General features: G+C 50.7%; 1 protein-coding gene across 3 annotated transcripts in view; it reads left to right on the plus strand.

Annotated features, from left to right (window-relative positions):
• The window catches only part of PCSK6 (proprotein convertase subtilisin/kexin type 6), a 171,833-nt gene that overhangs the window by 112,637 nt on the left and 33,150 nt on the right, over positions 1 to 26,046 (plus strand). For all 3 annotated transcript variants that reach the window (XM_052659403.1, XM_052659404.1, XM_052659405.1), the window contains exons 9-13: positions 983 to 1,083; positions 5,611 to 5,714; positions 7,781 to 7,898; positions 15,287 to 15,475; positions 17,967 to 18,103. In XM_052659403.1, the coding sequence (XP_052515363.1) occupies positions 983 to 1,083; positions 5,611 to 5,714; positions 7,781 to 7,898; positions 15,287 to 15,475; positions 17,967 to 18,103 (649 nt within the window). The remainder of the gene's footprint in view (positions 1 to 982; positions 1,084 to 5,610; positions 5,715 to 7,780; positions 7,899 to 15,286; positions 15,476 to 17,966; positions 18,104 to 26,046) is intronic.

The following is a 26,046-nucleotide window of genomic DNA, read 5'->3' on the forward strand; positions in this document are numbered from 1 at the left end:
TGAGTCCAGGTGTCAGCTGGGCTGCGTGTTTTCCGTAGGCTCAACAGGAGGGCCTGTCCAATACGCATCCTCGTGTTGGCAGACCTCAGTTCTTGTGGTTTTAGGACTGAGCTCCCATCTCCTCATGGGCTGGCTGCCGAGGCCAGTTCCTGGCTGCTGTGGGCCACCCACCTTCCTGGCTTGCATCCCCAGCATCCTCTCTAAAGCCAGCAGCACAGATCGAGTCCTTCCTGAGCCGCATCTCTCTGACAGATGTAAGGGCCTATTACATCGGGCCTGCTGGATCATCCAGGATAAACCCCTGACTTAACAGTTGGCTGGGTGGCAGCCTTCGCTCCATCTGCACTAGCATGGGGGTCACTGCAGGGCCAGTACCCCTCCTAGCACAGTAGATGTCTCCTACCTGTGCCTCCGTGAGCTCGCCACCTCAGTTCAGGGGGTGCAGTCAGGCTGTGCCATGGTGAGACTCAGAGTCCGTGCCCTGCCCTAGGGCGCTCCGCGTGTAGCTCTTGCAGCAGGCAGTGTAGGGGCTTTGGAACACTGCCAGCTACGAGGAGGACATCCTGGTAGGGGTGGTCTGTGACCTCTGACCCATCCTCGGCCTCTGGCTCACGGCAGAGATGCTCTCCGGGCCACCTGGCGCCTGCATGTCTTTCACGCTGCTCTGAAGTTGGGGCGACTTGGGGGTCATTGATGGGAGCCTGGCAAGGAGTCTTGCTGTGGAGGCCCCTCTGTTTCATTCTGTCTCTCCGTGGAGTCTCAGGGTGCATCTGCAGAGCTGTGGGTGTGTGGCTGGGACCCCATCTCCCCACCCCACTATCAGCCTGTTGCTCTGAGGGGTGCCAGATCCATGGAAACCTCTGCCCCTGAGATGTGTCTGCATAGCACCTCTCCTGTCCCTGGGTCAAAGTCAGCCAGCCCGGGGCACTGTCCTGGGCAGCCTCTGACCTGGCTGCTTGCTTACCCCATCTCCCCCCACCAGGTGACCACGGACCTGCGTCAGCGCTGCACAGACGGCCACACCGGAACCTCGGTCTCGGCCCCCATGGTTGCCGGCATCATTGCCTTGGCCTTGGAAGCAAAGTAAGTTCTCACCTGCCTTCCCTTCTTTTCCTTTCTTTTTTCTTTTCCTTTTTAAAAAAGTGTTTAATGTATCAAAATGCACATAATGTAAAATTTACCATTTAAGCCATTTTAAGTGTGTAGTTGAAGCATATTCACTGTTGTATGACCATCTCCACCACCCCCTGCAGGACGTTCCTCTTTGTGCAAACAGCTCCTGTCCCCAGAAGACAGCTCTGCTGCAGAAAATCACACAGACAGAGCTTAGACAGGAGAGGCTCCGTCTCACAGTCCCAGGGCCCGAGGTCTAAGACTGAGTGTCGCAGGGCTGGTTTCCTCTGAGGCTTCTCTAGGCTTCTCTCCTTGGTGCGTCACCTTCTCCCCATGTCCTCACGCGGCCTTCTTTGTATGTGTGTGTTTGTTGTTCAGTCACTTAGTCGTGTCTGACTCTTTGTGACCCCATGGACTGTAGCACACCAGGCTTCTTTGTCATGTATGTGTTTAGATCGTTTCATTAGGACACCAGTTACCCTGGATCACGGCCCACCCTCTGGACCCCATTTCACCTTAACAACCTTTTTATGACCCCATCTCCATGGGCAGTTACACCTCAGGTCCTGGGGGTCTGGTTTCCACCTGTGACTCTGGGGAAGGGACACAGCTGGCAACCACAGCTGTGTTCTCTGTCTTTGAGTCCGACTCTTCTGGGCCTTCAAATGAGTGGAGTCCCAGAGTGTTTGTCCATCACTCAGCACAGTGTCTTCCAGGTTTGCCCGTGTCGAAGCAGGTGTCCGGATGTCTTCCTTTTCCAGGCCATCCTTAATAGGAGTCAAGAGGCTCCTTCCTGTCTCTCCCTTTTTCAAGCTCAGAGCCTACTGCCTTCACAGGGGCACAGGGAGCTGGGGGGCGCAAACCTCAAGCCTGCACTACACCCCAGATCACACTTTAGGTCCATACAGCTGCCCTCTGTCAAGGGGGCTCATGAGTGGTGATGCTTTATCTGCTTCAAGCCACATAAAAACCCTAAAATTGTCATGTGTTGGATGGGTCCACTTTGCATACGGTCATGGAATCAAAACAGGTTTTAGTTTAAACATCAACAGTGGCTCCCAACAACAACCTGTGGCTTTGAAGGAGTCATTTGCTGCAGATGAGATTGTAAGAAGTTGTGTTTGGGTTGCTGAGTCCATCCAATTATGTGTGTTTTGTTTGTTGATTCGCCTCAGGAGAAAGAGCATAAAGCTCAAATGCTACCCTTTTAACAAAGAAACAGGTATGTTTGATTTTCAGGCCAAAATGTTAACTTCTGTGTCCTGGGGCTCATTTTAAAATACTAAATAGTTACTTGTGTGGAAAGTTGCATTCACATACTTAGTGATTCATTGTTTTATGTTTTCTTTCCTCCTTTTTTGGAAACATGCAAGGAATTTTGTTAGTTGAGGATATATAGAAAACAAACCCTGTTTTGTGCCACTTGTTCCATTAAACCTGGCCTGTGGACTCATGAACTCCCTGATTGCTTTCTCCTCATCATTGTAGCCCATCCTCAGAATTTTACAGACGGCAGGCATCACTGGACACAGCGTCCACTTAGAGCGTGTAAGTGCAAGGGTTGGTCAAGGGAGGAAGGAGTTGTAACGGGCATGCTGCCAGCCTCAGCTGAGGGGCTTTGGAGGCTCCAGGGCCAGGACCGCTGCTCATGTGTGCAGTGTCTTCCTGGCAAAGCCAGGTCGACCAGGGGAGGAGAGAAGCTCTCTGGCAGGAGGCCAGCAGGCAGCACATGACAGGATGAAGGAAGAGCCTAGTGTGTGAGAAACGCCCCAAGGGTCAGCCGGGAGTTCAGGGCCATCTTGGAATGTCACATCAGTCCCTTCATGAGAAACCATGTCCAACACCATTTCTTAGATATGTGTCCATACAACTGTGAGTGCAACTTTATTTCTGTCATCAGAAACGAGGTGGGTTTCCCCCTAGGAAAATAGTTTCTCACAGCCTCCCTTTCTGGACCCTCTGTCATCAGCCCAGGCTTCCTGGTGCCTTATGCTGAGCTTCCAGGGCAAGGGGAGGCATTCTGCATCTTTGTGGGCCTGATGGTCATGAGCAGCTGCTGCTGCTGCTGCTGCGAAGTTGCTTCAGTAGTGTCTGATTCTGTGTGACCCCATAGACGGCAGCCCACCAGGCTCCACCGTCCTGGGATTCTCCAGGCAAGAACATTGGGGTGGGTTGCCATTTCCTTCTCCAATTCATGAAAGTGAAAAGTGAAAGTGAAGTCGCTCAGTCGTATCCCACTCTTCGCGACCCCATGGACTGTAGCCTACCAGGCTCCTCCATCCATGGGATTTTCCAGGCAAGAATACTGCAGTGGGTTGCCATCGCCTTCTCCGGTCATGAGCAGGGACCAGCCCAAACAAGCAAGACTGCGGCTGCGGCTGCATCTGTCATCTGGACTGCAGAGCCTGTGCCCGGCCTTTCTGCCAGGGGGAGGAGTCTGTGCCCAACCTCACTGCCAGAGGGCGTGGTCTGTGCCTTCTCTACCAGAGGGCGTGATCTTCCCCCTCTCCACCAGAGGGCGTGGTCTGTGCCCCCCTCCACCAGAGGGTGTGGTCTGCCCCCTCTCCACCAGAGGGCGTGGTCTGTGCCCCTCTCCACCAGAGGGCGTGGTCTGTCCTCTCTCCACCAGAGGGCGTGGTCTGTGCCCCTCTCCACCAGAGGGTGTGATCTTCCCCCTCTCCACCAGAGGGCGTGGTCTGCCCCCTCTCCACCAGAGGGTGTGGTCTCTGCCTGGCGTCTCCACCAGGAGATGCAGACTATGCCTCCTCTCCACCAGAGGGCATGGTCTGTGCATGACCTCTCCTCCAGGGGGCGTGACCTGTCCCTAAACTCTCCAGCAGGGGTCATGTCCTGCACCCGGCCTCTCTGTCAGAGGTGTGGTCTGTACCCACCTCTCTGCCAGAGGACATGGCCCTGGGCATCTGGGGCCGCAGGTCCTCCTCTGACAGTGAGGCTGGCTGTGGTCCTCAGGTGGGGCCCTGGATGAGGGGATGGCAGGTCAGCTTGTGCCAAGGAAAGTCTGGCAACTGGGCCGATGGAAGCAGTTGCGATGAGGCAGCCAGGAGGCCAATATCTGGCCAGGAACAAGCACAGTGGAGAGAATGTGGTGAAGTCAGGGGAGGCCAGGGCTAGGACTGGGGAGTAAGAGCCCCCAGGGAGGAGGACACGCCCCACCCAGGACCCAAGCTACAGCTGAGTGTCTCGCAGGTAAAGAGGGGACATTTGCTGGGAAAATAAAACAGTGGAGCTGCTGTTAAAAAAACTGTAATGGCTCCTCAAAAAAATTAAAGAATTACCATGTGATCCAACAGTTACACTTGTGGATGTGCACCCACAGGGATCAAAGCAGGGGCTCAAAGGAATGTTTTTATGGCCATGTTTGTAGCTTCGCTACTCAGCAGCAAAAGGTGGAAGTGCCTCAGGCATCCATCAGTAGGTTAGTGTGCTCTGTGCAGCCATGGAATGTTGTTCAGCTTGAGAAGGAGGGAGACCTGACCCCTGCAGCAGCGAGGGCATGACACTTCATGAACTAAGTCAGTCACAGAGGGTCAAATCCCGCATGACTCCACTCATGTGAGGCGCCTGGAGTCCTCGGATTCACAGAGATGGAAGGTGGTGGGAGCTGGGGCCAGGGATGGGAGGAGGGAGGGGAATTGGTGCTTGATGAGAGCAGAGGATCGGTGGCTTAAGATGATCAAGCTCTGGAGATGAATGGTGGTGACGACTGCACAGCACAGGGAATGTGTTTAATGGCACTGAACTGTATGTCTAAGAACCATCAAGATGGTACATTTCATGTTATGTATGTTTGTAAACACACACACAAAGAGCAGGCAGTTGGAAGGATGTCTGTGAGGACTGGTCAGGCAGGTGCTGTTGAGGAGGAGATGTTGAAGACTGTCCTTGTTGATGATGCAGTCCTAGCACTGTGGACAGAGGGGTCTTGAGAGCTTGTGTTGAGAAGTGTTGAAAAGGCAGGCAAGGATATCTTATCTGGGCATTTTTGGTAGTAGGCAAGTGTTCTTTAACAAAGTGCTTGTACTCCACACCAGAATGAATATATCATAAAGGTAGAGTAACTAGAATCTCAAATTCTAACGTGTGGCCAGCAGTCCTGGGAGTAGGGTATGGACAGGTGATGGCTGGCGTGCCCCAGTACACAGAGCACTCCCTCATGGGGTGCAGAGCAGCCCAGGTTTTCCCACCACCTGCTAACACACAGTGCCATCATCTCATGGATTCGCGGGGATTGTGGCCCAAGGCTGGACTTTCCCCAGGTGTCAGGTCACCTGCTGCACCGTCTTATCTCAGGCTTCGAGGATCAAAAATGATTCTTGACCGAGAGGGTGTGGCATCTACCCTTGCCAAGTGGTAGTGTCTTGGGGCCTCCTCAAGTACAGGAGCGAGGCCAGCCCCCAACGCCCCACCTCTGATGGACCTGGCGGTCGGCATTGCTGACTGATGTGAGTACAGCTGTCTGTCCTTGTGTCATTGCAGCAGCCAGCTGACCTGGAGGGACGTCCAGCACTTGCTAGTGAAGACGTCCAGGCCGGCCCACCTCAAAGCAAATGACTGGAAGGTGAACGGTGCCGGTCATAAAGGTGCGGCCAAGACTCGGGGGCTGGGCAGGGCCAGGTGCCATCCAGGCAGAGCCTGTGGGTGACCTTCCAGAGCCTGTATGGGGGAACATGGATTTCTCAACACACACACAAAAAAAAACCCAGACAACAATAATTGTGTGTCACAAGAATGAGGATCACGAACTTCGTAGTTTAAGCAGAGTACCTACAGTCACTTGAGTATTGGGCTCCCTAAACCTCCCAACCTTTGCCACATCTGGGGCCCCAGTACCGATACTGACTTCATGGTTCTCTTTAAATTTTTGCCTGTTGTTTCTTTTTTTTTACACAAAGGAAAATGTTCTAAAAGAAAACTGCATTACATCTAGTCAGTCATGTGTGTGTTAGTTGCTCAGTCGTGTCCCACTCTTTGTGACTCCATGGACTGGACTCCTCTGTCCGTGGAATTCTCCAGGCAAGAATACTGGAGTGGGTTGTCATTCTCTTCTCCAGGGGATCTTCCCGACCCATGGATCAAACCCAGGTATCTTGTATTGCAGGCAGATTCTATACCACCTGAGCCACCAGGGAAGCCCCACAGTCAGTCATGGGCTTGATGCCAATCATAATAAATGAAGTTTGCTTACATGCCACCTGAGGGCAACTTGCACTCTTAGCCCTGAGTAGCTATCCCTAAGTTTCCACATCTGTGCAGTGAAGACACTGAGATGGTTATGTGAATTACTTTATAACTGTAGAACTTCTGTCAGCAAGTCCTTGCGTTTTAAAAGGGCTGTCTGCCATCACAGCTTGGGGCTGACCCAGGTACCGTGAGCTCAGCCCGTGGTCAGGCTTGCAGCCAGGTATGTGAGGCTCCTTGAGCAGGTGGTGATAGGAGTGTGCTCCTGGATTTGTCTGTCTTGCTTCTTACCAGAGACACTTGAAAGGGATTTACATTCAGCCATGGTATATTAAGGAGAACATTTTCCCTTTTCTTAGGGTCAGATCCAACTATTTTGACACTGAGCCTGACATTCCTCTCTGTAAAATATAGGTCAAGCGTTGTCACCCCAAGTTCCAAGAGACGTTCCTTTAATGAGGAGGTTGGCTGGACCTGATGTGTCCTTGTCTTACAGGGATGTTGGTGGTGGTGGTGCACTGTAACAGGAGCTGACCTACATTTCAGTTTTGACCTAATTAGTAGGAAAAGGGGTTGTATCTAGTTTTTAACCTTGCCTCCTAACTCTGAAACTCCCCTGCATGGCCAGATTAAACACTGTCTCAGGCAAGCCTGTGTACTGGGCGATGCTGCTTTCCCCGGACGCCTTGGAAATTCCACAGGAAAAGCAAACAGAAAAAGAGAAGAGCAGAGCCTTGTTTGATTGTGTCTACTGCATGCATGGTTGCATGAGCCACAGTATCTTGGGTCTTGTTTTTCTCGTCTTGTTCAAGACTCAGGGAGCACAGTTCAGTTTAGTTGCTCAGTCGTGTCCAACTCTTCACAACCCATGGACTGCAGTGCTCCAGGCTTCCCTGTCCATCACCAACTCCCGGAGCTTGCTCAGACTCATGCCCATCAAGTTGGTGATGCCATCCAACCATCTCATCCTCTGTTGTCCCCTTCTCCTCCTGCCCTCAATCTTTCCCAGCATCAGGGTCTTTTCCAGTGAGTCAGTTCTTCCCATCAGGTGGCCAAAGTATTGGAGTTTCAGCTTCAGCATCAGTCCTTCAAATGAATTCAGGACTGATTTCCTTTAGGATGGACTGGTTGGATCTCCTTGCAATCCAAGGGGCTCTCTTGGGAGCACAGATGCCAAGAATTCCCTTTAACCTAAAGAAAGTGGTCCTCATCTCACAGAAAGAAAGTTCTAGACCCTCCCAGCATTTCTTTCACTTTGGACCCAAACGGGACACATTTTCTGGCCCTCACTCCTGGTCTGAAAGAGTTCTGTCCAGAGAGTAAGGTTGCTGGGACCCTGGTGCGTCCTTGGGGGGCAGGGGCTGCAGCCAGGGCACTCTGGAGCTGGCCGTGGCCCTGCAGCTATGGCGGGACACAGGCAACCATCCCTGGGCATGGGGGGCTGGATCTGAAGGCCCTGTCTTTTCAGTTAGCCACCTCTATGGATTTGGCCTCGTGGATGCGGATGCCCTGGTCGTGGAGGCCAAGAAATGGATGGCAGTGCCCCCGCAGCACACCTGTGTTGCCTTCACTGACAAGAGACCCAGGTGAGTTCGGCTCCTGCACATGCACTGGGCCCTGCTGGTGGGCGTTTGGGGGTTGGGGGGGCTGGGGGCAGATGTTCACACGTGCATTTCTGTGCTTGTCGATGGAGACTCGTGTGCACGCCAGTGTGTGTGTGTGTATGCTTGTGTGCGTGCACGTGTGTGTACACACTTGCAGTGCATCTGCAGATGTGTCTGCCGTTTTTCCCTGTGGATTATGAGACAGGTAGAGGGATCGCTTCTCACTCCAGGACTGTTTCGAGGCCTTTTGCTGTTGATATCCTTCCCTCTTATCTGTTGCTCCCTCAGCCTGAGCCCCTAACGAGGACTGGAAATTCTTAGCGTGTATTTAGCAGAGCTCCCAGAGGAGGGCGCTGCCCTGCCAGCTGGGGTGACAGGCAGCAATGGCACCTGCCGCAGGGCCCGGGGTGGCAGCCCTGCTGCTCCTCTGTTGCAGGCAGGGTCTGGTGTCTAGGGAACACCACAGCGTGTCGCTGTGTTTGGGCTCCGATGACTGGAAGGTTTAAGCGCTGGGGTTTAACCTGCCTCGAGCCGTGTTTTGCAGAGTCCTGGCTTCACCTTCCTGCCAAGGTTGAGCACTGCCCTTTGTGTAAGTTATTCTCAGTCAGTTGCATTTGTTCATTAAAATTTTTGTTTTAAAATTTTCAGCTGTCAAGTAACCAAAATGGCGAGAACCCTGTTCCATTAGGCTCAGATGATTCTCCTGAATTCTGCTGTTCCACTGTCCCCTTTACCCTTTCTTAGAGTGTTTCTCTAGGCCTTAAAATCTGGTGAAGAATGGAAGAATGAGATGCATTCCTTTCTAGCATTTATAACCTTTGTAAAATCTGTGTTTTTTAAAAAAATGATGAGGTGATTGAAAGTGGTTCTTGCTTTGTCAACAAAAATAGATCACTCTGTGAGGTCGCCTTTTCCTTGAAGGCATCCGCTTCTTATAATATGCCCTTTTGTGATAAAATTTTCAAGGAAGTACTTTTTGTTGAAGCCTTGTGTGCAGTAGGAATTCAGAAAGTATTTGTTGGATGAATACTACACAGTGGGAGCTTTGGAAAAATTACATTTCCCTCCTGATGCTGATAGTGAAGACTGACTGCCAGCTCGTCCCGCCTGACCAGCTGGTCAGCCAGCAGATAGGTCTCACTCTTGATGCTGGAAGGCATCTCTTTCTCTGGGGAGCCTTAGACTGTCCAATTCGGAAGAAAGTAGAAGGTTCCCTGAGCCTGAGGAGGCCTGTCACGTTCTTCTGCATGGTTGGTTGGGAGATGCCTGGCTCACAGGTCCTCAGGTTCCAGGTTACGTGACGCCTGCCCGGGGGTGTGTCCGGGCTGCAGCCCTTCCCTCCTGCCGGCCTCCCTGTCGGGCGACTCCTGAATGAAGCATTCTTCTCCTGCCAGAAATAGTTTTAAGATGGGAGAGTGGTGCCTCGGTGGCGCAGGGTTGTTTTTATTTTTATTTTATTTTGTTTTTTAAGTGCTGGTCCATGGAGTCTAGACAGCACGGGTGGAGGGGCGCAGCCGTCACACACAGTGTGACATTGTTTCTGTCTTTTGAGGAGGGAAAGGCCACATACTCCAGCGGACAGGAGAATCATACGTCTGTCTCTAAGGGAAAATCGTCTTTGCGTTCAGCAGCCTTAGCCTCGCAGGACTAGTCAGCCAGCCAGCTGTCCCACACCACAGACTCAGCTACAGGTTCGGTTGTCCCCAGGGACGTGAGGGCCAGGACACGGACACATGGGCCACCAGCCGGGTGCTCCGCATGGAGTCACATGCCTGCTTTGACCTGTGGTCACAGCCTGCCTGCCGGGGTCACTTGAGCCAGGGTGCTTGGCGCCCCCAGTGCTCATGGCCAGTTTCCTTTGTCAGGTTCTTGTGTAGCTTTGACTAAGCTGCTCGGATGGTTTGGCTTAAAGGTGAAAAGTAAGTCTTCCCACACACCTACTTCTCCTCCCTTGCCTCTCCTTGCTCCCTCTCCACGGATGCTTCTTGGTCCAGGGGTCCCCCAGGATGGCTGTTCATTCTCTCAGCCTCTTTCTGGTTTCTCCTTCTCATGGTGGAATCCAGGAACGCTGTGAGTGTCCTAGACCCAGCTTTAGTGCTTCCCGTGGAGAGCAGAGAGAGAGAGAGGAGAGAGAAGAGAGAGACAGAGAGAAAAGGAGAGGGGGACAGGGAGGGAGAGAGAGACAGCGAGGGGGAAGAGGGGGTCTCCTTGGGCATCTTGTGCAGACCTTTGTACCCACATGGGACTCATTTCCCTGCCCTTCCTCCTGAGTGGAAGGACGAGCCCACCTCAGTGTAAACTTCGGAGAACCGTGTTCACTGGGATTAAGTGCAGGCGTCCTGGCAAGTCCGTGGTGATGTCGGTGAGGTCGTGTGGGGTTGTGGGCCAGAGGCTTGGGTGTCCCTGGTCATGTGCAGGGCAGGAATGAAGAGTACCAAGAGCTCTCCACCCTCATCCACCCCTCAGTCCTCCTTGGGGTATGTCCTGTCTAGGGAGACAGTCCCCCCGACCATGACCAGAGGAGTCCCGGGACTGCCCTCTCTGCAGATCCTGCCTGTGCTCAGACATGGGCGTCACAGCCCCTGTGCCCTGGAGGACTGCTTAGGCCCTGCTGGTGTCCCTCTGCTGGTGGGCTCTGTCCAGCGCCACCCCGAACCTGAGTCAGGCTCAGGCCAGAGGGGCAGAGGGCCAGCAGCACAGCAGAGAGGCGGTGATGGGGGCAGGGGGCAGGCTCCATCAGGGACTGTCGGGGGAGTGGTCAGTCATTCTCTGCAGAAAGGCCATGCTGACCCCCTTGTCTGGACGCTGTGCATCCTGGGTCTGGCAGTACGGGGATGGCAGCCTGTGTCTGTTGGGATCCCTGAAGTTCATGGAGTAGGCCGTGGAGCCACCAGGAGAGGCCAGGAAAGCGGCGCCCTTGGGAGTGGGGTGGTGAGGAAGGAGAGGGGCCAGGCCCGCCCTACTCCCCAGGGGCTGGTCCTCCCCGCACCCTCAGGGGCCAGCCCTTCCCCCACTCCTGTTCCCAAATACTGATCTCCACATCTCCCCGGGCCACCTGATTACAGCCTTCACCCACCCGCCCCCCAGAGCAGCCCCCCGGCACCCACAGAACAGGCATAAGGGCCAAGCATGGCTGGGCGGCTATCAGCAAGTGTGGAGTATGGCCCAGCAGGAGGGCCAGTCCCTTGACCTCACTGGGCACATTCATGTTTGAGAATGACTTGTACAGGCCATACAGGTGACACTGGAAATATGAGTGGAGGCCCAGCCTCTGTTGTAACATGCAGGCACACAAAGATGGCATTCTTGACTGGTTTGGGGTACAAACGGTTTAAACCTACTTAGAAGTTTCTGTCAATTAATGGAAAGTAAATCGGGTGATGACCAGTGCCATCTGCCTGAGCAAAGTTATTTTAAAGTCTAGGGGTGTCAGATAGAAAAGGGTGAAATGACACTTTTATAACCTTTCTAAAAGTGAAAATCAACCTTAGTATAATTCCCGTGAATGAAAAAGAGTCCCAGCTTTTAAGAATCTTATCTGACCCATAGGATTTTCTAGCTAGCATGTCCCTACATCTTTAAAGACCCAGCTACAGCTGGACAGTTGATGACATCTGTGCCTCCCAACTCCATGCTGAAGGACAGCCAAGCAAGAAGAATTGACCTGCTCGTCTTCGGTTTTAGCAGGTTTGGAAGGTTACCATCCAGACAGTGTGTATAATGTGGCTTGTCTTTTATTAAAAAACTCACCCACCATGCAAAGATACTTCAAAACTAAAAGCTTTGACTCAGGGTTATCTCCAAAGCAGAACATCTATTTCTAGATGTTCAAGAATTAACTATACATTAACCACATGCTGTTTACTCTTCTGGCGTCTCGTTAAACCAGACCACATGTGATGGTCTTTTTATAACAGCTCTGCTTATACATATGTAGTGGGTTGATGGGTGATGTTTATCAGGCGCTTACTGTGTACCAGCCTTTGTTCTAAGCACTGTGTGTATGGATTCACTCATTCAAAACCCCCAACACGGGTGTGAGGTTTGGAAATTATTATTATTATTTTTAATTTGGCTGCGCTGAGTCCTCATTGCTGCGCAGGCTTTTGTCTGGTTGTGGTACACGGGCTTCTCATTGCAGTGGCTTCTCTCGTTGCAGAACACGGGCTCCAGAGCACAAGCTCCTTAGTTGTGGCACACGGGGTTAGTTGCTCCACGGCTTGTGGGATCTTCCCAGATCAGGGTTGAACCCATGCTCCCTGCAGTAGAAGTATGGAGTATTAACCAATGGAGTGCCAGGGAAGTCCAATGCTCCCTGCTTCTGAGATGAGTATTGGAACTTGGATGATACAGTTGTCCTCATTTTTCTAAGAAGTCACCATAGACACTGGAGAGATACAGTGAGGTTCCCAGGGGTTCTGAAACACTCTGAGCCAGGATGCATTTCTGGGCTTGAAACTACGCTGGGGAGGGGTCTTCCAGGTGGAAGTGCAAAGTGAGGCAGACTTGGAAGATGTTACAGGTTCAGTTCCAGATCACTGCAATAAAACAAGTCACATTAACTTTTTGGTTTCCTGATGCATACAGAGGTTACATTTCTGATACACTGTAGTCTGTTGTGTGCAATAGCACTGTGTCTAAGAGGACAATGTACCTACCTTAGTGAGAAGTACTTTACTGCTAAAAAGAAAAAAAAAAGAATGACATTTACTGCTAAAAGAAAAAAAAAGACTCACTATCACCTGAGCCTTAAGTGAGTCGTAATCTTTTTACAACTGTACATCAAACATTACCAGAACTTTATTAAAAGTGTGAAAGCTTCAAAGTTCATTGAAGAGTTTGAAATATTGTGAGAATTGCCAAAATGTGACAGAGATCTTCGAAGTGACCAAATGCTTTTGGAAAAGGGTTGCCGACGGACTGGGCTGCTGCAGGGTTACCACAGACAATTTGTAAAGCACGGCAGTGGAGGGAGGTCCCTGTGCTGACTGCCATGGCCCCCCAGCTTGAGCAGAGCGGAGGGGACGGGGGCACCCTGCTGCTGCCCAGCTTCTCCTGCTCTTTCCCAACACTTGGTTTACTCAAAAACAGTTCTGCCTCTGGTTCTGAACGTCACTTGGATGCCCTAAGATTATAAGCACTGTGACTAGGTGAGTGCCTTGAATTTAGTAAGTTGGGAACTTGTCTGTACAGATATACGAGCAATTAGGTGGTGTCATGTACTGGAGGAAGCTGAATGCAAGATCTAGGAAGTGACTGTGAGCCTTTGGGCTGGTTGCCCTTCACCTTCCCTGAGAGGGGAGCTGCTGAGGGGCATAGGGTGAAGGAGCACCTGGAGGGTCCAGCACTGAGTCTGGCACAGCTCAGCAGGAAGTGACACACCTCTGTCCCCAGAGCCCTTTTCCAGGAGGGCAACCCCCACAGCTTGAATATCACTGGGTCTGAAGGGACCTCTGAAGTCCTCAGGCTCACTGGGGTCCTGGAGAGATGGCTTTGTGCACAGATGACAGTTTCAGAGTTTAGTAGCAGAAGAAGGTTCTCAGTTATCTTGGGAGCTTTACGATCTTTCTAGATCAGCTTTTGTGATTAACGTGCAGCTTACCTGCTTTTGTGTTTCTGTGAATGATTTGACTGAAACCCGGCAGCTTCTGTGCTCAGCCCGGCCAGTCTGTGTGCCCTCAGGAAGGGCCGGCAGCTGGGGTCCCCAAGAGGCTCTGCCAACCTCAGTGAGGATGCCACGTGTGCTCCCTAAAATGCACTTTCCTCCTGGGGCATCAGCTCCAAGGCCAGGCTGGAGAGGCAGCTGTGGGGAGTGTGAAGGTCTTCTGTTCCTGTACCCTGAGGTCAGGCCCCTCATCACTGGTAGCAGGGTTTCCTAGGTGGGATGCATTTCTAGAGCAGAGTGATTGCTCCCCATCCCAGCTGGCAGATGGTTGGGGGTGGGAGCTTGGTTGTGACTTTTGTGTCAGTTTCACCGTTGTCTTGCTTTTCAGATGAGGACATGTAAGGTTGCTTAGTGAGTCTTCACAGGGTAGTGTCCACCACCCCCTTCCCCAGCACCCACATTGCCTCCTCAATGCAGGAGGCGGGAATAGTTCACCTGGAGATGAGTGAATGCCCGTGGGGCTGGGCGTGGCTGCTGACCACTAAACAGTGATAGTAAAACCTGGGAGAAGCACTGGGAGAAGTAAGCATCGCCCAGTCAGTTTACGACGTATACAAGTCATGTTTTCAAATATTTAGAGAGTCTCCGCGGGAATTACATCACTGTTTTTAAGTGTTTTGATTGTTTTTTATGACTCAGGCCCTGTCGAGCCAAGCCATTTAATTCCAGAGACACTGAGCCCACACGGGAGCTCCCTCTGGGGGAAGCCCCCTTCCCAGAGGGAAGTCGGGCGTAGTGGAAACAGCACTCCCCGCAGTAAACTGAGTGCTGGCCCAGCGTCGCAGAGTTACTTCTATGCTGCTGGGCAGAGGGTGGCCTTTCCTAAGCTCACAGGCCGTCAGGGTGAGCTATGCACGTAAAGCATCAGCGGGTGGCCTGGCCTGGCTCTGCAGCAGTGTCAGGGGAAGGCTTGGCTGCTCCGTCTGGGGAATCCTGAGGGATCAGGGTATGGTGCCTATCCCCAGAGTCCACCCCAGATGGTAAACTCCCCTGGGTTTGTTCAGAGAACAAACTCCCTTTGTGGAGTGGGGGAGGTGGGGCCAGCCTTCCATCAGGACCGTCCAGAGCAGACTTCCTGTCCAGCCTCCGTGAAGAGTCCTCTGGTCCAGTCAGCGTGGCCCCCACCAGTGACCCCAGGTCCCTTGTTCCTCTCCTACTTCCTGGCTTCTTGAACGTGATTGTGGGTCCATGTAGGAAGCGTGGCTCAGGTGGACACAGGGGACTCGGAGCCTCACATGTGTCCATGTGTCCCAGCTCTGCGCCCCCACAGCTCTGTGACCTCTCTGGGTTAAATGGGTTGATCCTTGTCGGTATGCAAACCAGGGGCCAGTGCCCGGCATGTAGTCAGCTCAGGAAGTGTTTGCTGTTGTTAGCATTTGGCATCATGACCTGTATCTTCAAGGCCAGTCTTTGAGATAGAGTGGTGGGATTTTAAAGCCTCTCATACCCTAGGCTGCTCAGGAGACTAGCTGGCCACACTGAGGGGGCCGAATTCTGGGTGTACAGGCTGAGTCTGCACAGGAAGACAAAGTCTCTCTGAGCAAATCCCAGAATGATCAACCCCTTCAGGGCAGGTGATGTGACTCTGACAGGCGTGTCTAAGAGGGGGACACAAGGGGCTTTGACCAGGAGGCCTGTTCTATCCCCTGGTGCACAACTTTGGGGTTTGGAGCCCCACCCTTAGCCCAACCCGTACCCTTGGCAGGAGCATCCCAGTGGTGCAGACGCTGTGGACCACCGCCCACACCACTGCCTGCGCTGACCACTCAGACCAGCACGTGGGCTTCCTGGAGCATGTGGTGGCCCGCGTCTCCATTTCCCACCCGCGCCGTGGGGACCTGCAGATCCACCTGACATCCCCCTCTGGGACCAGGTCTCAGCTGCTGGCAAAGAGGTGAGTCCAGGTGGGCAGGGGCCCGGGGGCTAGGGGATGGGGTCCAGAGAGGGTGGCTGGGCGAGGGGTAGGTAGGGGCTGGGCACAGCTCAGTGTCACAGGACTCTGCAAGGCACCAGCATGTTGGGGGCTCTGGAGACACACACATGCAGCCCCCCAAACCTGAGAAATAGCCTCCTGCAGCCTAGCCTTCAGACATTCAGAACCTTGAGGCTTTGGCTGTCTGTTTGGTGGAGAGATGCATGCCCCTGCTGGGCTCCCCGTCATAGCACAAGAGTGATAGTGGTGTCTCCCCTCTAGAGGGGGCCCGGGCCACCTTCTGCACTTGGGGACCATGTGGGCACAAGCATTTGAGGATGCTAGCCAGCAAGCTGCAGCTTTGTGCTATTTTGCAACCAGAGTTGTTGTTAGAACTTTTAGAAGTTTCCTTTAAAAATCCACAAGTCTAGTCTTCTTGAGAAATTGGAAGCTGTCCGGTAGCAGGCTTGCATTCCACGGGCAGACACTCACTAGAGAGCTCAGGGCCTTTCCCTGCATCAGCTGAGGCCGGGCATGGCTGCTCATTCCCGACCCTCTTGAGGTCACCTCTCAGGCATGGCCTGTGGGACCCAGAGACCGGAGCTTGCAGCCTGCTCCTCCACGGGCCAGTGGGCGCATGGGGGTACCACTGCTCCTTGGCTCTGGAGGCATCCTGAGGGTTACTCCATCTCAGCTAGCAGAGTTACGAGGACTAGATGTGATAACCCAATAGAAGTGCTGGACCAGACTCTGTGCTCCTCCCCTCCTAACTCCCACTCCTTGCTCAGGCCCAGGGTGGGAGCCCCGAGATGAGAGGGCTATGAACCTGGGCTCACCTGGTTCCTAGCTGCCCATGCCCTGGGTCACACTGAGCCCAAGGCCATCAGCTGAGTCTTGGGAGTTGGATCTTTCCAGGGCAGGCTGTGGGATTACAGCAGGAGTGTCTGTTTCAGGATCCAGTCACTTTTTGACCTCTCAGCTAAGATCAAGTGTGGGATCGATCACCTACTTTATTTTTGATCTTGCTTAATTCAGCGGCTTTTTTGGGATTCTAGGTTGCTTTTTGCTTCAAGTAAGCAGATGTCTTACGTCCCTCAATCCCAGAAAGAGCTTGTCTTTATTCTACATTCATCGGGGGTCTTCTGTGAAGATCAGTCTTGACCTTGGTGGTTTCTTAAAAGAAAGTATCAGTTTTCCCCTCCCCTCACTGTTTGTGTAGAGCATGCTCCCTTTGTAAACATTTCTGCATGGTGGACGTTTAGAGAATCCCCGACTGGGAATTGAGTCTGACATCACATGAAACATCTGAGTTTCTCATGAACAGTAAAGAGCCCCTACACATTAGAGGTAGAGATAGACAGGTTGTGAAGGAAGAGTGAGATGCTGCTGCTGCTGCTGCTAAGTCGCTTCAGTCGTGTCCGACTCTATGCGACCCCATAGACGGCAGCCCACCAGGCTCCTCTGTCCCTGGGATTCTCCAGGCAAGAACACTGGAGTGGGTTGCCATTTCCTTCTCCAATGCCTGAAAGTGAAAAGTGAAAGTGAAGTCGGTCAGTCATGTCTGACTCTTAGCGACCCCATGGACTGCAGCCTACCAGGCTCCTCCATCCATGAGGAGCCTGGAAACCTTTCTTCTCGGGGTCTGAGGGCTGGAGATAGAGGGCGCCCATGAGCTGCTCCCTGTTTCTGCCTGAAGCCAGCTTGAGAAAGTGGACCCAGGCGGAGGTCCAGCAGGAAAGCCCGAGGGGGTCATGCACCTGTGGGGACCTGGAGGGATGAGGCCAGTGCTCAGGGTGTCTCCTCTCCCCACGTGCAGCTGTGGGGACCTGGAGGTGGGGACGGTGCCCATTGTGTTTTCTCTCCCCACATGCACCTGAGAGGACCTGCTAAGCCCTGGGGCCCAAGCGAGGGTATGTTCTTCCCAGGGCTGAGCAGTGGTTCACGTTCCTCACTCCTATCTTCTGGAGAACAATGCTGCTCTCAGACAATGTGAGTGTTTCCTTTACTCTACAAGTTAGCATTTCGGAAGAGCCTTCTCTATGACACCTTGTGGCTTTGCAGGAAGGAGTGATGTGGCCCCGCTGCCATCACTTTCCAGTGTCCAGGAACTGGGATCACAGCTCTGTGGAACCCTCCTGGGGTGGAGCATGAGGGCACTTATTGATGATGGAGAGAACCCAGGACAGGAGAGGGCATTTCAGCTCTGCCAGTCACTGGAGGGGGGCTTGCAGCAGATCCCTGGGCCTGGAGTCTTCGTGTGAGAGCTAGGGTGGGGAAGGAGCCTAGGGTGGGGGATGAAGTCCCATCTCATGCTGGGCACCACCAGTGCCACTTGGCCGCCTTCCTCAGTGAGCGCTTGGGGACCTGCCGAGGTTGAGCGTTCAGGCACCTTGCAGGGTGGTGCTGCACAGCCAGGGTCCACCCACCATCCCTTCTGGGCCCCTCTGGACTGACCCCGCGACTCCGATTGCAGACTGCTGGATCATTCCAATGAAGGCTTTACAAACTGGGAGTTCATGACCGTGCACTGCTGGGGAGAGAAGGCCGAGGGAGAATGGACGCTGGAAATCCAAGACATGCCGTCCCAGGTCCGCAACCGGGAGAAGCAAGGTCAGTGGCTCCTGGGATGGTCCCAGCACCTCCTGTGTTTCAACCCTGTGGTTAACCCTAGACTTGACTCAGCCACAGTTCCTCAACCACTCTTCGCTTTTTCCTAGAAGTAAAGTTTACATAATATAAATTCCACTGCTTTAATCACTCTCAAGTGTACATTTTAATGGCTTTCAGTACATTCACGGTATTGTGCAGCCATCACACCATCTAATTCCAGAACTTGGTCATCATCCCAGTGGGGAATCCCTACATGTTCAACAGTCACCCCACTCCCCACCCCTCGTAACCCTGCAGCTCCTAACCTGTGTTCTATTTCTGGACTTGCCGCTTTTGGACGTTTCATATAAAGGGAATCACAGTGTTTGTGACCTTTTCTCACTGGCTTCTTCTGTGTAGCATCATGTTTCAGGGTTCATCAGTATTATAGCCAGTGTCAACACTTCATTCCTTATTACGACTAACTACTCTCCCGTTGTATTGATGGACCGCATTTTGCTTATTCATTCATCACTTCATGGACGACTGAGGTTTTTTTCCCTCTTCATAACTAATATTATGAATATCCATGTACAAGTTTTTGTGTGGACGTGTGTTTTTAGTTCTCTGGGCTGTGTACCTAGGGTGGGATTCCTGGGCCATGTGGTAAGTCTGTATTTAACTTTTGGAGGAATTGCTGGGAAATTTGACAGTGGCCAGACAGTGCCTGTCATCAAGATAGGAGGATTTTAAGTTCCCTACCAGCACTCTCTTTTGTTATAACCATCCTAGTGGATGAAAAGTAGTGTCTCACTGTGGTTTTGATTTGCATTTCCCTAATGCTTAGTGATGTAGAGCATATTTTCATATGCTTATTGGCCACTTTATCCTTTCTTTGGGGAAATGTCTGTTCAAGTCATTTGTCCATCTTGAAACTGGCTTGTCTTCTATCATCAAGTTAGAGGAACTCTAAATATTCTGGACACTAGACTCTTACCAAACAATGAGATTTGCAAACCTTTTTCCCCAGTGTGTGGATGGTTTACTTTATTAATAGTACCCTTTGATGCAGCCATTTTTTATTTTGAGGAAATTCAATTTATTTTTTCTAGTTTTCGTTCACTTTTAACATCATGCTGAAACCATTGCCTAACCTGAGGTAAAGAAGCTTGAAAACTGTTTTCTTCCAGGAGTTTTATAGTTTTAGCTCCTTGGTTTAGGACTTGGGTCTGGTTTTAATCACTTTTTGTGTATAGTGTGAGGTGAGAGTCCAAGTTCCTTCTTTTGTGTATGGAGGTCCTGTTGGCCCAGCACCATTTTTTGGAAAGACTGTTCTTTCCCAGAGCAGTGTAAACACCTGCCTTCTAGCTCTGGACTTGTCTGACCTGCTGGACTTGGGGGGCGGGGACACCCCCTTCAGTGTCCAGAGCGTCTGCCGGACCCTGCAGTGGCCCCTGGGGCGGGTTCATGTGTGTGAGCTCCACCTGTGGAGACGCCACTCTTGAGGTGGCCTTTGTGGGAACAGGGTGTCCAGTGTCGACAAGCCACACGCTCTGCTCCCCGTGCAGGATAGGAACAGGCCCCCAGTCTTGGCCGTCCGGGTGGAGCCAGCGTTGGTTCCCTTGGCTCTCTGCATATAGAGGGGCCAGGAGGGGAAGAGTGAGGGCCAGGTCCTGAACCATGCAGGTCGGCGCGGTGGGGCCCCAGGCAGTGACCTAGGACGACCAGGGGTTCCCCCGATGCTGACCCCAAAGCCCAGGAGAAACTCGGGCCGATGAGCCACCTCAAGGATGTGGTCGGTGCTCGGCATGCTGTCCCGTCACTGGTCATCAGGTCAGGGTGGCCCCTGGGCACCAGGTCTCCATTGGCCTCAGGGCCAGGAATACAGCAGCAGCATAGAGCCACCCACGGCAGAAAATGTGGCCAGTCCTTCCTCTGCCGTGATCCCTAGAACCAGTGCGTGGGGCACCAGACTGCTGATCAGTACTGTGCATTTAAGTCCCCTTCATCCTCTGCATCTTAATTGCTTAAGAAAGAAAACAACCAATTCACTTCAGGGGTGTGCTGGATGACAACTCTCCACGAGTGGGACCAGACCCGGGGCTGGTTGAGTAACTAAGTCCTCAGATGACTCCCTCCCTCAAACAGTGCTCACCTCCTGTCATTCTCAGCCTGGTATGTGTCGTGTTTTAAAACTTTTTTTCTTTCACCTACAGAGGAGATTGTTTTCCTCCTCAGTTCCTAGGCCAAAGAAAACGGTGCATCTTCTCCCAGGGTCACTCCCTCCACAGGCCAGGTTAGGAGTGCAATCGAGTACAAATCCCGCTCACAGCTGGGTTGCCTCTGCCCTTGGCATTTCAGTTGATCCGTGTTCAGCACACCCTTATCAGTCCTACCCAGAGGTTTCCTTCATTATCCCTGTGGCCAGTCTTCAGGTGTCTGGCTTTAGGATGTTTGTGGTTGGGTTTTTTGCTTTTAAGTGTTGCAATTAGGAGATAAAAATCAAATGAAATAACAAAGGCTAACAGATGCCTAGAACCTGGAGCTTCGCTGTGCACCAGGGTCAGGGCTCCTCCCTTCTCCCTGGCCTGAGGCTCCAGGGGACACTTGACTTCTGAGACCTCACTGTGACCCACAGGTGTGCATTTGGCCCTGTATTTTTTTAACTCACCGGAGCTCTTGAAACACAATAGGCGCTTAGAATAGATGGTTATCAATCTTTAAGAGTTTTTCTATATACTCTGCCTGGCTTCAGTATCATTAATTAATCCATTCTTAACAAATCTACCATTTTAACACACTCCCAGCAAATATCACCTTGAAACTAAGGGATGGAGTGTTACTCAACTGAATGATCATGAAGTTTTCTGAAAGAGTAGACAAGGGAAAAAAATTCTGAAAGAATTAAATGCAGATATTTAAACATTTTCAAACTATAATAATTAAAAAGCTGTGGTACTCATAATTAGATAAGCACAAATCAAAACTACACTGAGGTATCCCCTCACACCAGTCAGAATGGCCATCATCAAAAAATCGACAATAAATGCTGGAGAGGAGGTAGAAAGAAGGGAACCCTTCTGCACAGTTGGTGGGAACGTGAATTGATACAACCACTATGAAGAACAGTATGGAGATTTCTTTAAAAACTAGGAATAAAACTACCATATGATGGAGCAATCCCACTACTGGGCATACACCCTAAGAAAATCATAATCAAAAAAGACACATATACTCCAGTGTTCATTCCAGCACTATTTACAATAGAAGGCTGAGCGCCAAAGAATTGATGCTTTTGAACTGTGGTGTTGGAGAAGACTCTTGAGAGTCCCTTGGACTGCAAGGAGATCCAACCAGTCCATTCTGAAGGAGATCAACCCTGGGATTTCTTTGGAAGGAATGATGCTAAAGCTGAAACTCCAGTACCTTGGCCACCTCATGCGAAGAGTTGACTCATTGGAAAAGACTTTGATGCTGGGAGGGATTGAGGGCAGGAGAAGAAGGGGACGACAGAGGATGAGATGGCTGGATGGCATCACTAACTCGATGGACTCAAGTCTGAGTGAACTCCGGGAGTTGGTGATGGACAGGGAGGCCTGGCATGCTGCGATTCATGGGGTCGCAAAGAGTCGGACACGACTGAGCGACTGAACTGAACTGAACTGAACTGAGGACATGGAAGTAATCTACATGTCTGTGGACAGTTGGATGGATAAGTTAGTTGTGGTACATATACACAGTGAAATATTACTCAGCCATAAAAAGGAATGCCTTTGAGTCAGTTCTAATGAGGTAGATGAACCTTGAGCCTGTTAAACAGAGTGAAGAAAAACAAATGTCACATATTAATGCATATGTATGGAATCTAAAAGGTACTGATGAACCTGTTTGCAGGCCACCAACAGGGATGCAGACAGAACAGGCTTGTGGACACAACAGAGGAAGGAGTGGGAGGGACAAATTGAGAGAGTAGGATTAAAGCACATACACTACTGTATGTAAACAGAGCACAGGGAGCTCAGCTCGGGGCTCTGTGATGACCTAGAGGGGTGGGATGGGGTGGGGGGTGGGAGGGCACTTCAGGAGGGAGGGAACATAGGTACCCTTATGACTGATTCATGTGGTTGTATGGCAGAAGCCAGCACAGTATTGTAAAGCAGTTATCCTCCAATTAAAAATAAAATTTCTTAAAAAACTATGGCATTGGTGCCAAAATAGACAGATGAGGCAAAGGGACCACAGCCGAGCCATGTAGACACACTGAGTGCAGTGTTTCTAACTGGTGGGGCAAAAACAAAGTGTTGGACCAAAGCTATTGACAGTTGGTGCACCATTTGGAAAGGAAATCATTATCTTGGTGGATTTATACACATATAAGTAGAAACTTCTCTTTGGCAAAGAATACCATAATATTAAAATCAGAAAAATATTTACAAAATATTTTGGACAAACTCGAGTAATTCACAGATGGCCTTTTTCACTTCTCTGTAGCCCAAGGACTGCACACTGTTTCTGTGAGGGGCTTTCTGGTCTCTGTGCCAGCAACTCAGTTCTGCCGTTTGAGTGCAAAAACAGCCACAGGAAATACACAAATGAAGACCATACTTGTCCTAACAGAACTTTACAAAAACAGGAGGTGGGATATAGCTCCTGCCTTGTTCTTTTTTCTCAGGATGCTTTGGTAGTTCTGGGTCTTCTCCAGTTCCATATACATTTTAGGATTATTTGTTCTAGTTCTGTGAAAAATATCATGGGTAATTCAATAGGGATTGCATTCAGTTTGTAGATTGCTTTGGGTAGCATGGCCATTTTAACATTGTTAATTCTTCCAATCCAAGAGCATGGGGTATCTTTCCATTTCTTTGAATCATCTTCCATTTCCTTTATTAACATTTATAGTTCTCGGCGTATAATTCCTTCACCTTCTTGGTCAGGTTTAGTCCCAAGTATTTTATTTTATTGTCTGATGTGATTTTGAAAGGAATTGTTTTATTTTTACATTTCCTCTCTATTTCATTGTTAGTGTAAAGAAATGCGACCAATTTCTGTATGCTAACGCTGCATTCTGCTACCTCACTGAACCCGTTTATCAGTTCTGATAGTTCTTGGATTTACTAAACTGAACCTTCAGGGTTTTCTATAGATAGTTCCATGTCATCTGCATGTAATGGCAGATTTACCTCATTATGTCAAGGACTTGCTGTGAGAATGAGCATACTCTAAGGGGGAGTGCATTCAATTACAACCAGGACTCAGACCTTACAAACTGCTCTGCCTACCCACCCACACCCCAACTCCTCATTATTCCAGTAGCCAGCCCCTCTGAGCAGAGCCTTGACTCTGCCCCAAGGACCAGACTTCACAATCAGGAGCTCTTATTTCATTGGTTCATTTCTTTACTTCTCCACTTGGAGGAGTAAAAGTCTAATCACCATTGGTTTAATTGCTCATTTAATAAATCAAACTACATTTTTTTCTTTTACTAAATCTTGCTCATCAGTGAACAGTCATCATTTGAGTTCTCAATATGCTAAAAATTCATTTTTCCAAGGAAGATAATTAAACAGTATTTGGTATAAAAAATTCTGATACACAGGCAGGAAGACACCTTCTTCATCTCTTAACATCTCAACTCCCATGGTTAGATGACTGCAGACAGACAATATTAATGTATAATATTAATGTTTTATATATTAATATAACCTAATATTAATATATAAAGAATCACTAAGAAGTCTAGAAATCTCACAGATTGCTAAGAAAGATGCAAAGCTTCCCACTAGAAAAATAGGCAGAGAGCTTAAAAAAGCAATTCATAAGAAAAGTGACAACCAGTCAACAACAGCTGTTTCCCTGGTGGCTCAGTGGTAAAGAATCTACCTGCAGTGTAGGAGACCTGGGTTCGATCCCTGAGTCAGGACGATCCCCTGGAGAAGGGCATGGCAACCCACTCCAGTCTTCTTGCCTGGATAATCTCGTGGACAGAGGAGCCTGGCAGGCTATAGTCCATGGGGTTGCAAAGAGTTGAACACAACTGAGCAACTAACACTTACTTAATCTTTGCAGTAATAAAAGAAAATATAAATTAGAACAGAGATGGACAGTTAAATACAGTAAGTCTCCTCCATATGAATGAGTGCCATTCTGAGAGCCCCATTATAAGTCCAATTTGTTCCTGAGTCCAACAAAGTCAGTCCAGGTGTCCAACTAACATACGCGGCTATATAGTACCGCACTGTGGTAGCTGTATACTTTTTGCACAAATGCCACATAAAAAACAAACACGAAAAAGAGAGGAAACAGTTTTAATCTTATAGTGCAGTACCCTGAAAAGTACATTAGTACCAGCTACATCACCGCTGCTTTTACACTTGCTTCTAGACATCCTGAGCTTGAAATAAAGTCGCAGAACTACTGTCCTCTATGCAGGACTGTACAGTAAAGTACACATGAGCACAACCACGTGTAGAGGGCACACTCATGTGATAGTGTACACCAGACACGCGAACTAACTCTCATGAGTGGACTTGTGAACACACGTTCACATATTTGAAAGCCTACAACTTGAAGGCTCGCATGTAGAGTTTACTGTGTCAGGGTAGCAAGCGAGTGGAAGTTCCCAAGTGTGCCTGGCGTTCCGCACTTGGGGCCACGGTGTGATCTGGTGCAAAGAGCCTGAACGCAGATGTCAAGAGGCCTGGGTCCCAGTTCCAGCTCCACAGAGTATAGCCTGGGGGACCCTGTGAGTGACAGGAACTCCGTCGTGCGTGTTTGGGCACCTGATGGGTGTGAGCGTTTCCAGCACGAGGTGGCACACAGTGGGTTCCCCTGGATACTTGCCCGCTTTTCACCTTGTCCCACAAGTGCAGGTTCTGACTGCAACCTTTGGGAACTGGCCCACGTGCCCCTGGGGAGGCTCTTGCCCAGAGGACACAGGTGGAGACCTGCCTGGCGCCTGTGGGGAGGGTTAACCTGCCTGTGAGAGTGGAGAGCTTGGGGGCTTGGGAACACCAGAGTCAAGGGCCTGCTCGCTAGGTTACCATCCAGTCCGTTCTTTTAAGCCTGCAGCTCAGCAGATTTATTCCATATCCGTTCTTCTTCTTAAGCAACATTTTTTTCATACAGAAGAAGCAAAAATTTGCTCACAGCTTGATTCTGAAACTGTTGGGAGAACATAACCCACAGCTTGCCTTCCCAGCTCTGAGTGGCTGTGTGAGTTTGGGGTGTCCTGGGGTCGAGCCTTGAGCAAAGGTCCTATATTTCTTGGCTTTCTCTGGAGCCCACCCAGCACACCAACTCTACCAGCTCACTTCTATGGAATCCCAGCTTTGAGTTTCTCCTTTCCCTAAACCTGACAGTCGGAGCCAGGGCGCGATCAAAGAGGCCCAGCCGTGTTTGGTTGGTGTATTTGCCAAGTCACACGGAGTAAAGCTGCAGGGTTGGGTAAGTTATGCAGCTGGAACCTGCTCCATGCTCATGCCAACCTAATGGAGAAGAGGCAGAGTCTGTGAGGAGGCAGGGGCGAGAGGGAGCCCGGGCCTGCAGACCCCAGAACCCTGCTGCCTTCAGGCCCGAGGACTCTGCGTGCGGTGAGCGTGGAGCAGGGTGTCTGAGGGTGTAACCTGATCCTGGAAGCTCCCAGTCTCCTGCCCTGTGGTGTCGGGGGATCATGGCCCCTGTGTTGCAGGCCAGGGAGGTTCCAGGTCACGATGGTGCAGATGGTGAACGGAGACGTCTGCAGTGGGCATCCCTGGACCTGTCATGTGTTTCTTTTCTTTGGCAAGCTCAGTGATTCTTTGCCTGCTGTTCTGTCTGCCTTACCAAGCTGTGGTACTCTCTCATTTTTAAGGAAATTGCAAGTCTTTTTTTTTTTTTAAGATTTAAAAAGAATCTTTACTTGGCTGCACCAGGTCTTAGTTGTGGCATGTGTAATCTCTAGTTGTGGCATGTGGGATCCAGTTCTC

The sequence above is a fragment of the Budorcas taxicolor genome, chromosome 21, assembly GCF_023091745.1.
Source record: "Budorcas taxicolor isolate Tak-1 chromosome 21, Takin1.1, whole genome shotgun sequence".
NCBI classification, from domain to species: domain Eukaryota; kingdom Metazoa; phylum Chordata; class Mammalia; order Artiodactyla; family Bovidae; genus Budorcas; species Budorcas taxicolor.